Below are 13,810 nucleotides of genomic sequence, written 5' to 3' on the forward strand. Positions count from 1 at the left end.
CTACACAATAATTTTGTTAAGCTTCTCACAGTATATAAATACTCTACTCCCACATAAATACGTATTTAATATTCGATTCGTTTATTATATATAATAATAATTAAACTAATAATTTATGATATCAAGAAGTAACAAAAAATTATATATTATCTCAAATTAAACAAATAAAAAAACTGAAAATGTGACGCGAAATGACGGAACTTTCATGTGCTTACTATATAAAATAACGGCAATACATTCATGAAATTTATCAGGATAAAATGGCCCACAATATTTCTAGTCGTACATTTTGAGTCACGTTCGAGCCGTATTTATGATATCAGAAATCTGTATAAAATCATGTTCGTAGCTAAATATCTATGTATCTTCTTCATCGATCCTTTACATTAGTTGAGTGGGACGACTGGGCTGGAATGTTGTTAAGGATGATAATGAGAGCGAAAGTGGTAGTGAATTGACCTGCTTGCCGATAATAATGAGCCCATGTAACATAATAATAAATGTGGATTTCGTTTGGGATATGAAAGCCAGCCGTGGTGGGAGGAGGATGAGGAAAAGTTCTCTTCTGAATGGAGCGAAAGCCTTTTACTCTCCTTTTCTCATTCCTCTGAATCCAAATGGGACGCTGGCTATTACTCAAGTGCGGTTGTGGAGATGGAGAATGAAATCATGCATAATGCGTCTGAATGAATTATGTGATATTGATATTTGATACTGAATCATCTTTGGTGCAAAGGAATTTTGCCAGGAGCAAAAGCAGCAGTCTCATTTTGGAATGGCAAAAGCGTCTCACTTTCCTCTCACTTTCTCTTTTACCAACTTGCGTCTTTTTAGGATAAGTTTGCTTGAAAACTAAAAATGTAAACTGCTATTGACGAAAGGAAATGGCAAAGGGATTTGCACAAGTTATCGTGGTAATTAAGGCAATTTTAACCCGTGTAATATTCGCGACACATGGGCTCGTTGCGATATGGAGGTAAGATATTATATTTATATTTTAAATATTTTATGCCTGGTTAATTGTTCATATTATGTTGAGTAATAATAAATGCATTTAAAAGTCTATTCGATAATTAAAATGTCCTCAATATTAAAATATGTTTCAAAAAACTCTGTTTCTCGTCATAGTCGCTTGAAATGTGGATAGTGCCCATCGGCTTATGGTTTATCACAAAAGTTGTTAACATGATTTTTATGGATTAGGGTCACCCAGATCAAAAATGACCCATACTACTGGTACCTTTGCGCTTCAATCCTCGCACTCATGTTTGAAGGTGTCTTCACCCTCACCATCAAGAAGAATCAAGAGTGGAAATGGTAAGAAATTCTCAACAAAAACTTTCAATTACACTTAATCATTGGCATACATATTGAAAATAGCAGACAACAAATTATGTAAGGATATGATAGGACTGCTTAGGGTGAAAATTTCGCTAGACAATTTGCTTCCACAATTGAGAAAAGTTTGAACCTGACTTTGGGAAATTCAATGCAAAAACCTTTGAATTAGTGAATTTGTCTCTAAATGTTCATATGCAGATTCAAAACTGCACTTCGACTCGATAAAAGTATGTTCCGAACGCAACACATTATGTAGCGTTATGCATAGATACATATGCACGCAATTAACACATTTTTCTACATCACATAATAAGTGCAATTGTGACATTTTCATCTTATTATCTACTTGGGTAGAGTATATGTAGTGCATACATCCTGTACTGCGGCTTGTCGTCATGAATTGTCGTATCCGTCTGTGTAATACGCTTACAGATAAACAATTTTGATCAGCTTGGTTCCGACGAGTATGGGGCAAATGAAGAATTAAATTCGAAAATGGGCATCTCATTAGTCAGGGGGTCAGGTTGTTCTAGGTTTTCAAGAGCGTGGCTCAAACGGTTTATACATAAGAAGGAAACAAAGAAAATTACTAATCAGGGTTATGTAATATCTACACTGCAGTTTTTTTTTACTTCAACGCCAAAATCTAATTGTTAGCCTGCAAATCTGAACATTTTTGTTCCAGAAATCTGAAGTTGACATTCAGTGTGGAAATTGCATATGTACCTACAGTTTACAGTATCGCAATGATCGCATACACACTGTATATGAAGTTATATGGTCATAGTTAATATATTGCTAATATATGTCATATAAAGTATAGCTTGTAACTACTGATTTTATTAAATTTCAGGTTCTGTCCCAGCGTCTTTTTCTATCTTTGTAGCGTTGTACCAGCGATTTGGCTGCTAGAAGTGGATAAGTTCGACAAGAAATTGCTCTTAAAATTGGCAGAAAAACATAATCAAACAGCCATCAATAAAGATAAGCTTCCACCTGAAGTTTTTACAGCCATTGAAAACTTGAACCTCGGGGTATGCAAATGAATTTTGGCTAAAAATAATCATATTTAGAATAAGCATATTAATTAACAATTTGAAGGGACATATGTACGCACTCCTCAGTCGTTAGTGCTTTTACATACGTATACACAAACATGTGGGTACATATATGAGTTATATAATTAGCAGCACAAAACTTAATAAAACATGCTGAATTTTGCATTTACCTACAACTAACCAGCTCAATTTAGCATATACAGAAAATAAATATTTTTGTTTATTTCAATTCATCGTGGTCATAAAGTATGACCAAATTTGTTTTTGTTTTGGATTTATCCAATAATTCCACTGTCCGTATATTTTTGTTTTTTTGAATTTCTTTATGGTTTCCATCCTGGCGGAGGTGCACTTACGGCATTCGACAGTACATTCCCACCTTCAAAATTGATTAAGACTTTACATGTCTGAATATTTTCAAAAGGTTTTTCATGCATATGTACCAATTGCTGAATAGCCATTTGCAGATGTACTGCCACCTTCGCCCTTCGCGTTTGCAATAACGTTCCCAATTGGTCCTTTCTTCTCCAAAGGGTTTGAAAATTGTGCCATTCCTGACCCTGGCATTGGGGGTGCAAATGGGCTGGCAAAACTGGTAATTTGAGGTTTCGAATAGTCTGGAAGGGATGCACATGTAAATTTACGCTTTACTATTAAATACTGATGATAAATTAGCCGGATTGTATACAAACCTCTTTGCGGAGATTGATGACTTACAACTACTAATGCACTGACGAAAACAGTAACGTGTAGGAAAAGTCGAGCCATTTTTGTATGTAATTTTCTTACGCCAGAAGCTTTCAAACTTACAACTTTCTGTATTATCTCTAATGATTGGCAAGTTTATTAGTCTACATGTTGATAAACAATAATACTAAATTTGAATTATGCTTATTGAATATTTCGCATGCTGCATTTCATTGATACAATTGCATTCATTGCATTGTTGTGTACATACATAAGTACATTCATTGCATAAGTATGTACTTGTGTAAACATATTTACGTTATAGGTGATTGTTGTATAGAAGACATTTAATCGTGAAATAAATTCATATCGAGCGTTGTGTGCTAACTCCAATAAAAGCGGTTCAATCGATGATGGGAAATGGCGCAGTAGGTGGAAGTGTGGTCATCATACCGGATTGGATCGATGGATGGATGAACAAATAGGTGTTACGACTGAATCCCATTATTAACACATTATCGGGAAGGAGGAAGAGGCTAATGAGGTGGAAATTCCGTATCCGCAGATAGAAAAGTCGAACTACAATCCACTTTCACTGATTTTACCTTTGTCTGCCTCGTGAAAGTGGAATCAGTTATATTTCTCATCTTTTGTAGGCAGGGTTTTAGAAATGATGCATTCTCTCGACTTTATGGGGCGCCAGTATTCTGATATTCCTCACTAAAGTAAAATCAGTGCTGTAAGTCCTTTATGGATGATGCCTTATTTGATATTTCAGGTTCAGCAACCTTGGTTGAGTCAAAAGAAACTTTGTTGAAATTGAGATAAAATGACAGAATTATAGATTTTGTATTGATATGTGGATCGCATGATTTTATCGATGTACTATTAACTGCTATATTGAAACTTAAATTATTATTTCGCATACAGAGAAGTAAAGAATTACACTATAATCTTATAAATTCGCATGCACGCAGGTGCAACTTGACATTCTTAAAGATCTGGACGAAGAAACGTGGGCCACCGTAATCGAGCAGCTACTCATGCTAATTTTGATCATTGGAAGATGGATGTTACCGAAGGTATTTAAGTATTGGCACAAAAGTTTAAACCAACTAATGTAATATACATTTGCATCAAGGGCGGACTAACCCGAGATCAACTTTCACAATTGCTTCTGGTTTATATTGGCACTGCTGCAGATATCATTGAATTCTTTGACTCGTTCAAGGTACGATACTTAATAAATATGCACATAACTCAGTTTACATAACCAATGTCATTTTCCAGAGCACATATAAACATGCAGCTATTGCATAAAACATGTACAGTTAGTGTGGCTAATGACTCGCTTATAATTTATGTCGCCTCTTTTGTCATTCAGGATGACAAGATCGCGTCACGTCGAATATTGTGTCTTCTCATTTTATCCATTTGGTCTTGGAGTTTACTTCAGTTTACGTTCGTCCTCACCGCTACCAAATCTAGGAGAACTCGAATCACTGCTGACATTGATCCCCCCAAACCAAAATTTGTGAATGGGATTTATAAAGTGAAAGAGGTTTGTTGTTCCATTGACGTGTGGGGAATCTTGATCAACATTATTTTGCAGGTACAGTTATCGCAATATTTTGAAGGATTTTAAATTGAAATTGACAGGTCAATTTAAGTTTCATTATATTTTCATACTCGCGCAGGATGCGCCCTTTCTTATTTTCAGGATGTTGCTGATAACTTATGTTAGTTTATAAATTACAATAATTCATTGATATCGTGACTCCTGATGAACATTCGTTGCTCTATAAACAATATTTTTTATATCCGTTTGTTCTAGTATAAAATCATCAGTTATATGAACATATTTTTCACTTGCAAAAACACCCTGGTCATCATACTTCAGTTTTACAGACTCTATGTCGTGCAGCAAGAAAAGAACAAGGAGATATCCAAAATGGCGAAGGCTACCGTGTCAGGAAATTTAGCTAAAGCGGTTGAAAGAGCAGCGTTCATGGGTCCTACGGCAGATCCTAAGATCAAAGCTGGTCGAAATGTGGCTTCGGCGGCAGCGGCGTCAGGAAAAAAAGCAGGTTGCTGGAGAAATTATATCTCCAAATTTTAACCCAGCTAAAAAAAATCATTTTGCATGAGAAACTTTTTTTCATAGGTGCGTCGAACACTAAGAAAGGACAGCAATCATCTTCCGGAGGCCAACCAAAGAAGCACCGATCACAGGACTCGATTACTTCCCAAGCTCAAACGAATAATCGAGTCCTTGAGGCCGCCCGAAGAGAAAGGGCAAAAGTACATGTTAAAAATAATTGCTTTTATCTACATGTTTTACAGAGAAGTGTTTATTTTATATTTATATTTTCACGAATAATCAGACTGGTCGACGAAAATCACTTTCTACCAGCAACCTCCCGACCGGAATCGAAGAAGCGTTCATTCCTCCCCAGACTGACCGTGTTGAGGAAGATGATCTGGAAATGGCAATGTCGGGATCTGTACTTTCTGGAACTAACGATTCTCAGGAAGAAGAAGAGTCGGACGTCCCGCTGGACGAGATTTCATTCACTAGCGAAAGACCCACACGCAAAAATAGAAAAATACGGTACACCATTTTCTTGGAAAGGTTTCTGTTAAAAAATAATTCATTGCGGGTATGGTTTGAATAGGATGAGCGAAAATCCAGGCATTTACAAGATTTCTGGAAGCCGTAGTTCCGAAACGAGTAGTCACCAGGGTCATGGACGATGCCGCCAAGACACCGGCTATTCTTCAAGCTCAAGGGACTCGGCAAATAGCAGTCGCAGAGTACAATAAATATTAAATCATGATTTTGTCTCATACATATCATACATACACATCTATATTACCTCACATATCATCTATATTATCGCAAAAATGTAGATCTTTATCCGATGTCTGCTTAAATCTTTTTCTTGATACAGGGTCGCATAGTTAATGGTGGGAGCAGGACGGGCCGAGCAGCCCCCAGCAATGCAAACCGATCCCGCACGCGAAACGCTGTCCAAAGGTAGGTAAGTGCATGATAACAGTTAACCTTACATGTGACACATTATATGCACATACTTGTACATGTGCAACGTACTTGTTACCCCATATTTGACACATTTTTTGCCTATTCCCCAAGACGGCGACAAATCATCGCAAAAGAACTAAATTCTATCGAATTTGGAGGAATGTTGGAAAAGATTTCTTCTACGAGCACAAGCGAAGAGTTTGAGAATGAACGAATTTTCCAGAGAAGAGCAGCCATTTGTGCAGTGTTTTCTCTTTTTGTTACAATTTTCATCCTATGCATGGTAGCAATTTATGGGGGAATCAACCCAAGGGGTCTCATATTAAGGGAAACTTTTAGGGTAGCGAACTCCACCAAGCCGAAAACCACGACCACACCCACTCCACCCAACACAACAGACGACTTGCCGGAAGGATCACCCACTGTTTCCTTGCACGTTATCACATTACCACCATCACAAGCCCAGCCTGAGCACAACCTTAACGACACAAATGATAATAACAATAAGGGTTTAGCAGTTGGAGTACTAGATTTTAGCAATAATAATACATCAAACACCACTGAAGATGGTGACGATTTTTTTCCGACTGCTACCTTCTCCTCAACTGCTACTTCAATGAATGTTACTTTAGACAATTTGATGTATGAGCATAATACTACCACCGATCCTCAAAATACTGATACTGATAATGATCTCAATGTTACCTCAATTGTCAAACCCGACCATGGCGAGGAATTCCATCCGTTTCCGTCGCCGAATGCGATAGGTGGGGGAGGTGAGATTTCTGCATTTACTCCGTCCAGGCTCCAGCAGAAGAATGCAGTAAAAGAAACAAGCGTTCTCCCCGATTTCGTGAGACATTCGAGACGAAAGGTCAAACGACTCTATGGGTTTCTACTACAAGAGTTTTCATCTCTTCGTAGACAGTAATTCAATAATCTTAGAAAGGTATAAAATTATTTGTTATTGATCTTCAATCAATGTGGCATAAGATTTTTGTCACGTTGCATACGTTGTATGTATAATGAGCAAAATAAAATGGGATATTTACACGCTTCTCCATGTAGGAAACTATATACATAAATCTATATACCAATAATAAATATGGTTATGCAGATTCCTGTTGCTTGAATTAATTATCTAGTCACCTTTTCCGGTGGTAATTTTTAGGTAGAAAAAACTCGCTCGTGTCTCATATTAATCATGCTGGTTCATGACTTTTTGAAATAACTGTAACACTGTTGTAATATTCGTAAAGTTAAATTTATTAGTACTTGTTTACAAAATATGAAAATAAAAATGAGCATGCATTATTATAAATATGTATACATGTATTATGTAATAAAAATTAAGGTATTGAGGAAGGTATTGCGTACAACCTAGTCATTTGTGTAAACCTATGTAACATTTTTCGTTTACGGGCCATGACGAAATGTTGTTTGAAATCTGAGTCGGATGAGATCCCGAGGTTGTCCAACGAATTCTAATAATTTGTTGGTTTATTGTTGTCAAAGTAAATGTCTGCATCCAACAAATCCTTTCTGTGTATTTGCAATACAAATAAGTATAAAATGATTTTTTCTTAATTATTTGAGGTATAAATAGTTTTCTTTTAAAACGAACCTTGAAATTGAATTCAAATTGAATGACAAAGGTTCCTCCTTCCAAGCATTAAAGTCCATTATTGGAATCACACTATAATTTGAGCAGTCGACTCTGGGGTTTTTTATGTCGTCGGGAACAAGAAATACGATGGGCTGCATCGTTCTAATTCCGTCGCTTGTGTCACAAATAACTCGAGATAGGGAAATGTTCCGAATATTTTGTAATTGAACGGGGCTAAATTGTCCTGGGTTCTCGTACCAGAAACGATCCCCTCTCCGAAGGTTGAGGAATGTTTGTCCGAGAATGCATGAAAATGTGGGACTCAATAATCCACCTTTCACAGGATATTCAACCATTGCTCCGGGGAATAAATCTTTTCAAGTAAATGTTAATATTAGTTGTGCATATCTCTTGGACACATATGTACATATTTCACATATTGTTCAACTCACCCACATCCCAAGGACTTTCATACAATTTGGAAAACCATTCAACTTTCTCTGGAAATTCACATGCAAAAATGTTAAATTTTTAGTTAGTAGCCATAAATTATCAATATAATTAACCTCTTGGAATTTCTGTTGCTTCTGAAAAATCATCCCAATTGGATACAGTTGAGTTTTGTTTCCCATTCAATGGTTTTAGCAACCCACAAGCTTCTCTCCACTACAAAATTTTGAAAAATGTGTATCAGTTACATATTGAACGAACATATGTATCATGTTATCAAAGCATTACCCTTAAATATGGAGGAAGTCCATGGTCCCTGCCACGTTGGATGTTTATTGCAGCCAGGTCTAGACCTTTGTGTCCTTGAGTTTGAAATAAATGGTTTGTAAGTTGTGTAGTTATGAATTCATCTCGACGCTGAGATCTTTGTGACGTTAGCCCCAACGATATGCGATCCACTTCTCCCAAGTTGTGTATGTTCGTGGGACTCATCATTTCATGACTGAGTTCGATTTCTGAAAATAAGAGTTATCATTCTCAGCGTCCATAACCTCATTTTAAGAGAGAACATCAAGGTTAATAAATACGTATGTGATCTCACTATACGGCATTTCTCGGTGATTTTCATCACATCGATGGAGCTGAGGCTGCACCAAGGAGTGACCAAATCGGAAGGCCGCAGCTCCAAAAACCTTAAATTCATCGTGAAGTTATTTTTTACGAAGTTTTGAAATAACTACAAAAAATTACATTTGGAACTGTTGCATCTGTCGTGTTGTTGTATCCCTCATAATATCCGGATTTCAACAGTCTCATTCCGAAAACTCTCAGAACGTCAGGACCCAACACGAATGGTAGAAATTCTCTGTAGGTTATGTGCTGGAGTTGAGCAATTATAATTTTTCGAGTTTCTTGAAATAATTTTTCCTGTGCAAATAATACAAATATTTACAATTATTTACATCAACACTATGCATACTATATTTAATAGAATGTTCAATTAAATGGAGAAATCTGCTGGTCCATACTTCGTCCCAGTGAGGGTTAATTTCTGCTAATTTATCTGCCATCAGATTATGTTGTCTCAACCTATGAAATAATTACGATGTACTTCGCTATGATTTATATAACTTCGGAGTACTTGTTATGCAGTTGTGTAAGTGGTCTACTTTACCAAATTGTGTGCATGGCTGTAAGTCCTGGCTGTTCATTCACCCTTCCATCCCCAGCAGCGAAGCAGAACAGGCGTGGGGACGAGATAATGCACTCGTTCTCGACGGGATGGACCAACTGCGGCAACAAGGCTTTCCGATTTCGCATATTGGAATATTTGAGGTAACCCTTCTCGAATAAGCGAAGGGTTTGCAGATCTCCTGCTGTCGACCCGTAAATTACAGAGCCGTCGAGCCATGATGTTAACTAAACAAATATGGGCAAAAATAAGGGATTTGGTAATTTAACTCAAATATTTATTTGCGAATTTATTAGTGTCAATCAAACTTGATTAAGTTGCTCTCTTGGTCCAAGCGTGCAGTCTGGTCGCTGCAAAAAGGATCGATTTAAATAATCTAAGTTAGATTATGAAATTTCATTCCCAAGTTCAAATGGGAACAGGTATACAAAATAGCAGTGGCTAACCAACTTACGGGAGCAGGAGAACTACGGATGAATTCCATGCAAGTTGAAAATGTGGTATTAAAATACGCGTCATCCGGCATAATCTGGAGTACATAGAAATATACAAAAATTTAGCATGAATTAAATTTGGGATAATAGTTATCTAGCTTCACAAAATTATAACCTTGATTGGGAGACAATCTGGATGAACATCACTAACATTACAGCATTTAGGAACTGAATGGTTAAAAGCTGAAAGTTTTTGTGTAATATATGAACTTTAGTGAGCGAATATAAATCAACTAGTACATATTTTTGTAAATATTAATTCCTTGTGTACCTCGAGTTTGTGAGGTGGCAGTTAGGTCATGGTCAACTAGTTGTCCCCATCTGTAAAACAGGTCAAAAATAATAAAATTACATTAATTACAATTAATAATAACATTTTAGAGATTGAAATGATGAGACTAATGTTTTAAGTTGAATACTTTTGTCTGGGATTTATTATGCACTAATCTATGAAAATATGTCCACCAAAACCAATTAAATTGGTAGATTTTAGTGAACAAATCGGAATTTTTCACCCTTTCGGGTTTATGATGCCCCGAGTGCCCGAATGCCCATGAGAATTGGCTATGATTTTTATAGCAAGATTGAACATTAGAGAGAAGAAAAACATAAACCATTATATAAACCATGCATTTCTTGGACATCAATTGTCACCACAACTGGATTTTACTGGTTTTAAGAGTGGCATTAAATTATTGTGTCTTACTGCATAAGCATCAATGTAAACGTAGATGATGGCCTTGATACATCTTTGTGAATTGAAGATGACACCAGTCTGGCGGATGGAAGTTCGTTTCCAGAAATGGATTTACGAAGAGTAGAAACGCCTTCAATATAACATTATAAAGGAAATTTAGGAACATAACTTCATTATTTAATTGAAGCTTGTCTACTAATGGTAATTATTTAAATTATGAAATTACCATCATCATATTCTGGTGGAAGGAATCTTGCAAATGGTTGGAAGGATGAACCGACATATGGATTTTTTAAATTGTTGCATGTGCCATCAAGTGTTCTATATTGGTGGGTGGAAACCGAACATTCATCCGACTGACGTCTAATAAAATGTGAAATAATTTAATAAGTACAGCACATTGACAAGCTTGCTTAAAGTTGGTTAAAGTACTTTGTGGGACAACTAGATCTCTGAAAAACAGTTCTTCGAAGAATGTCGTTCTCATGAATCTCGTCTCTAAATTGAGCCAACCTGTAAATTTTAGATAAAAATAACCAAGAGGTTCAAATGAGAGAATTCTAAATGCTGAATTTTCCAGCCCTCCATACATATAGTCAAGAGTACTCACTGTTCTTTTAAAACCGTCGTAGCCCTCAGGGTCGCGTATGCCACTCGAGCAAGTTCTTTTGATTTTGGGGCCTGTCTATTGATCGCTGCCAGATAAGAGGCTGGGTGACCGTTTTCAATTATAATATCTGAAAATATTGAAATATCCCGAATATAAATCACGACCTGATTATTTATTACATGCTACGCGTCACTTATTACGCTGATCATCAATATGTACCGTATTAAGATTATTATTAATACTGGACACTGAATGTCTCAATTTTCCCATATCCTGAAGTACTCATACAGAAACACCATACATTAATATTGGTACTCACTTTTATTGTACAGTTCTGGCTCAATTTTTTCATACAACTCCGTTGCATCTTTAACGCCAGTTTCTATTGCATTTTGTACATATGCAGCATAATGGATGGGAAAGTCGTATTGGAGAATGTCCTCATCAAAGACGTCTGCCTCCACTCGAACTTTGGAGTCAAATTGAGGCAGCGTCTCAGACGAATGGAGGGACACGTTAGGAAACTTGGTGAATACGGTTGAATAATGTGGGGTCGAACTGCTACTGAATTTAAGGAGCAGCACGGCGACGAGTACGACGGGACGTGGTGGACATGTTGTTGACTTTGGAAGGGGCGACCACAACAGCCCCCACTTCATCTCCTCCGCTTCCTTTCAGCTTGCAGAGTTGATATGGCATTGACAGAGCCGAACAGGACTCGAGCTGTGACCTGAAAGTCACACACAAAATGCACCATAACATGTAAAAGTTGTGTATATTTAAACATGAAACCCATAATTTGGACACATGAGCAAAACACAAGGACTGGATGTGCGACCACTGTCCATGCAAAATCTTCGACACTCGACAAAGTCACCATAATACATAATCGTTTCATCACAAGCGTTATTACACGATCACACAACAGACGATATGGATACCATGAGATGCAGTAGCAAAATGTATATGTAGACTGGTGTACAAACAAATTTTCATTCATAACGCTTCCAAATAATGATTTGATTGTGCACCTGAACACTGGGCTTGTTTCCGGAGGGGGCAGATCCTGGATTGACGCCGGAAGAGGTGGCCGTCGAGGAGGAGGAGGAAGCGTTTCCCGAGCACGGACGTGAGGACATTGTCTCGCTAGCTCCTCGAAGCCAACTAACCGATTGACCCACAAATTTCTTGCATCTCCCACTTACACACATACACTTGCATACACACACACAACAATCAGCAATCAAGTTGAGAATCAAAAGTCGAAGCCGAATCCAATTGTTGGTTCTGTGTCTTCTTCGCTTCTGCTTTTTCCTGTGTATGCAAGTAAGCCAGCCAGGCAGCTAAATATGAAGACTAGGATAATATATAGGAATGGTGGTAATGTGGTGCTGATGCTGGTTCGAAGACGACTACTGCACTCAAATCCACTCGACTTTTCAAGGTGGACTATGGCACTCCACTAGACAATTTAGTGACAATGTCTTTGATCACAGGCTCTATATATATTGTGCCAATTTTATTGCAAATTCTATTTCCCTCCCTCGTGGTGTCGTATACTTTGTTGTGCACCACTCCAATTTGCAAATTTCTCCCAAGAGTTGGTCTGGTTGAGAGATACATAGAAGCTGAGTGAACCCATTGACTTACTACAATGGGCTTTGTTTTGCGGTATCATGTTTTAGCACCTTTTGTATATAACTGCATGTATGCATATGTACATATGCATATCTACAAATCACCCACCATTGGACTATTGCCAATAGGTTATATATCTTTATGTGATGATGACCGCCACATTGTCTGTGATCGTGTGGTGTACTTTGGTCAAAGGATGCATGTATGCGACGATGTGATCTCGATCTGAATATGTCGATGAGATGAGAGCGAGTCTTTCTGAAGACATCCCGTTAAAAAAGCTGCTGCATATTGTTATAAAAATGGTTATACATAAACACTTGTTAGAGGAGGAGGTATCATGTTGTGCTGTACCGGATACATCGGATCAGTAGTAGGCCACGACACATATTTTTATATTATGCTAGGAATTAGTCTTTGAAGGTCTTTCCATTACTGCCTACGAGCACAAAATTACTTACGACTTCAATAACCGATGCCATATATTTGTATGTACAAGCATATGTTGTATGTACATATGTACATGTCATCACTATAATCACCTAAATCTCATATTGCAGCAATAATGTCAAGTACTCAAAGTCAACGGCTGAGCAATATAAAAGATTTATCGTGCATACAAAATAACAAAAAAACCAAACCAAAGAAAGAACGAATTTCATCATGGTCCAGTCCAGTCTTATGTACATATTGCATGTAACATATTTAATAACATAACGTCTATGTAATTTCATTTCTTGCTTACCATGTACATATTTTCTGTACTTGCACCGTATACAATCCATATAAATAAATACTTACAAATAAAGTATTGCTATGTTATGATAGGTTATTTCCAGCGGTACTTGTGTATTTCTATGTACAAATGCCTAGACATATCCGTGTGTGTATATAACGCTGGTCAACTGACACTAATTTCTGAGCCTGGAGATTTTAAAAGTTGATTGCTTTTAGCGTCCTTCATGCACTACTTTAAAAGTATGTGATTCAATTT

The 13,810-nt window shown here is 37.1% G+C and overlaps 3 protein-coding genes across 4 annotated transcripts; 1 reads left to right on the forward strand and 2 right to left on the reverse strand.

Moving 5' to 3' along the window:
* Positions 1–532: 532 nt before the first annotated feature.
* On the forward strand, positions 533–7,266 carry LOC118434415 (transmembrane protein 26-like). Of its 2 annotated transcripts, none has more exons than XM_035847894.1 (13): positions 533–976; positions 1,204–1,317; positions 2,195–2,375; positions 4,064–4,168; positions 4,228–4,317; positions 4,471–4,698; positions 4,784–4,825; positions 4,921–5,173; positions 5,251–5,387; positions 5,471–5,697; positions 5,762–5,900; positions 6,038–6,123; positions 6,241–7,266. In XM_035847894.1, the coding sequence occupies exons 1-13, from the start codon at positions 885–887 to the stop codon at positions 7,058–7,060; spliced, it is 2,514 nt and encodes an 837-aa protein (XP_035703787.1). In that variant the 5' UTR covers positions 533–884; the 3' UTR covers positions 7,061–7,266. The 2 variants fall into 2 exon arrangements, with proteins under 2 accessions (XP_035703787.1, XP_035703788.1); XM_035847895.1 differs by having other exon boundaries at positions 6,038–6,127; positions 6,241–6,381.
* On the reverse strand, positions 2,369–3,248 carry LOC118434416. Its single transcript, XM_035847896.1, has 3 exons — positions 3,092–3,248; positions 2,843–3,016; positions 2,369–2,778 (listed from the first exon to the last, which is right to left on the reverse strand). Exons 1-3 carry the CDS (start codon positions 3,165–3,167, stop codon positions 2,723–2,725), a joined length of 306 nt encoding a protein of 101 aa, XP_035703789.1. The 5' UTR covers positions 3,168–3,248; the 3' UTR covers positions 2,369–2,722.
* A 108-nt stretch (positions 7,267–7,374) lies between the features above and the next one.
* Positions 7,375–12,656, reverse strand: LOC110844399 (peroxidasin homolog). The gene is made up of 19 exons (XM_022090591.2): positions 12,210–12,656; positions 11,498–11,908; positions 11,179–11,305; positions 11,001–11,081; positions 10,795–10,931; positions 10,578–10,698; positions 10,143–10,192; positions 9,987–10,054; positions 9,832–9,906; positions 9,686–9,727; positions 9,360–9,604; positions 9,214–9,274; positions 8,936–9,112; positions 8,787–8,877; positions 8,474–8,700; positions 8,302–8,401; positions 8,188–8,235; positions 7,754–8,108; positions 7,375–7,671 (listed from the first exon to the last, which is right to left on the reverse strand). Exons 2-19 carry the CDS (start codon positions 11,835–11,837, stop codon positions 7,614–7,616), a joined length of 2,403 nt encoding a protein of 800 aa, XP_021946283.1. The 5' UTR covers positions 11,838–11,908; positions 12,210–12,656; the 3' UTR covers positions 7,375–7,613.
* Between the last annotated feature and the right edge of the window lie 1,154 nt (positions 12,657–13,810).

The sequence above is a fragment of the Folsomia candida genome, unplaced genomic scaffold (assembly GCF_002217175.1).
Source record: "Folsomia candida strain VU population unplaced genomic scaffold, ASM221717v1 Fcan01_Sc002, whole genome shotgun sequence".
Classification (NCBI taxonomy): domain Eukaryota; kingdom Metazoa; phylum Arthropoda; class Collembola; order Entomobryomorpha; family Isotomidae; genus Folsomia; species Folsomia candida.

Excerpts from the sequence above, each read along its gene's own strand:
- LOC110844399 (XM_022090591.2), bottom strand. The coding sequence starts at position 11,837 with ATGAAGTGGGGGCTGTTGTGGTCGCCCCTTCCAAAGTCAACAACATGT. Across the intron at positions 10,932-11,000 it reads AGATCTAGTTGTCCCACAAA|ACGTCAGTCGGATGAATGTT; the intron begins GTACTTTAACCA and ends ACATTTTATTAG. Across the intron at positions 8,878-8,935 it reads CAGATGCAACAGTTCCAAAT|GTTTTTGGAGCTGCGGCCTT; the intron begins GTAATTTTTTGT and ends GATGAATTTAAG.
- LOC118434416 (XM_035847896.1), bottom strand. The coding sequence starts at position 3,167 with ATGGCTCGACTTTTCCTACACGTTACTGTTTTCGTCAGTGCATTAGTA. Across the intron at positions 3,017-3,091 it reads TCATCAATCTCCGCAAAGAG|ACTATTCGAAACCTCAAATT; the intron begins GTTTGTATACAA and ends CATCCCTTCCAG. Across the intron at positions 2,779-2,842 it reads AAATGGCTATTCAGCAATTG|GTGGGAATGTACTGTCGAAT; the intron begins GTACATATGCAT and ends TCAATTTTGAAG.
- LOC118434415 (XM_035847894.1), top strand. The coding sequence starts at position 885 with ATGGCAAAGGGATTTGCACAAGTTATCGTGGTAATTAAGGCAATTTTA. Across the intron at positions 4,169-4,227 it reads GAAGATGGATGTTACCGAAG|GGCGGACTAACCCGAGATCA; the intron begins GTATTTAAGTAT and ends ATTTGCATCAAG. Across the intron at positions 5,388-5,470 it reads CCCGAAGAGAAAGGGCAAAA|ACTGGTCGACGAAAATCACT; the intron begins GTACATGTTAAA and ends ACGAATAATCAG.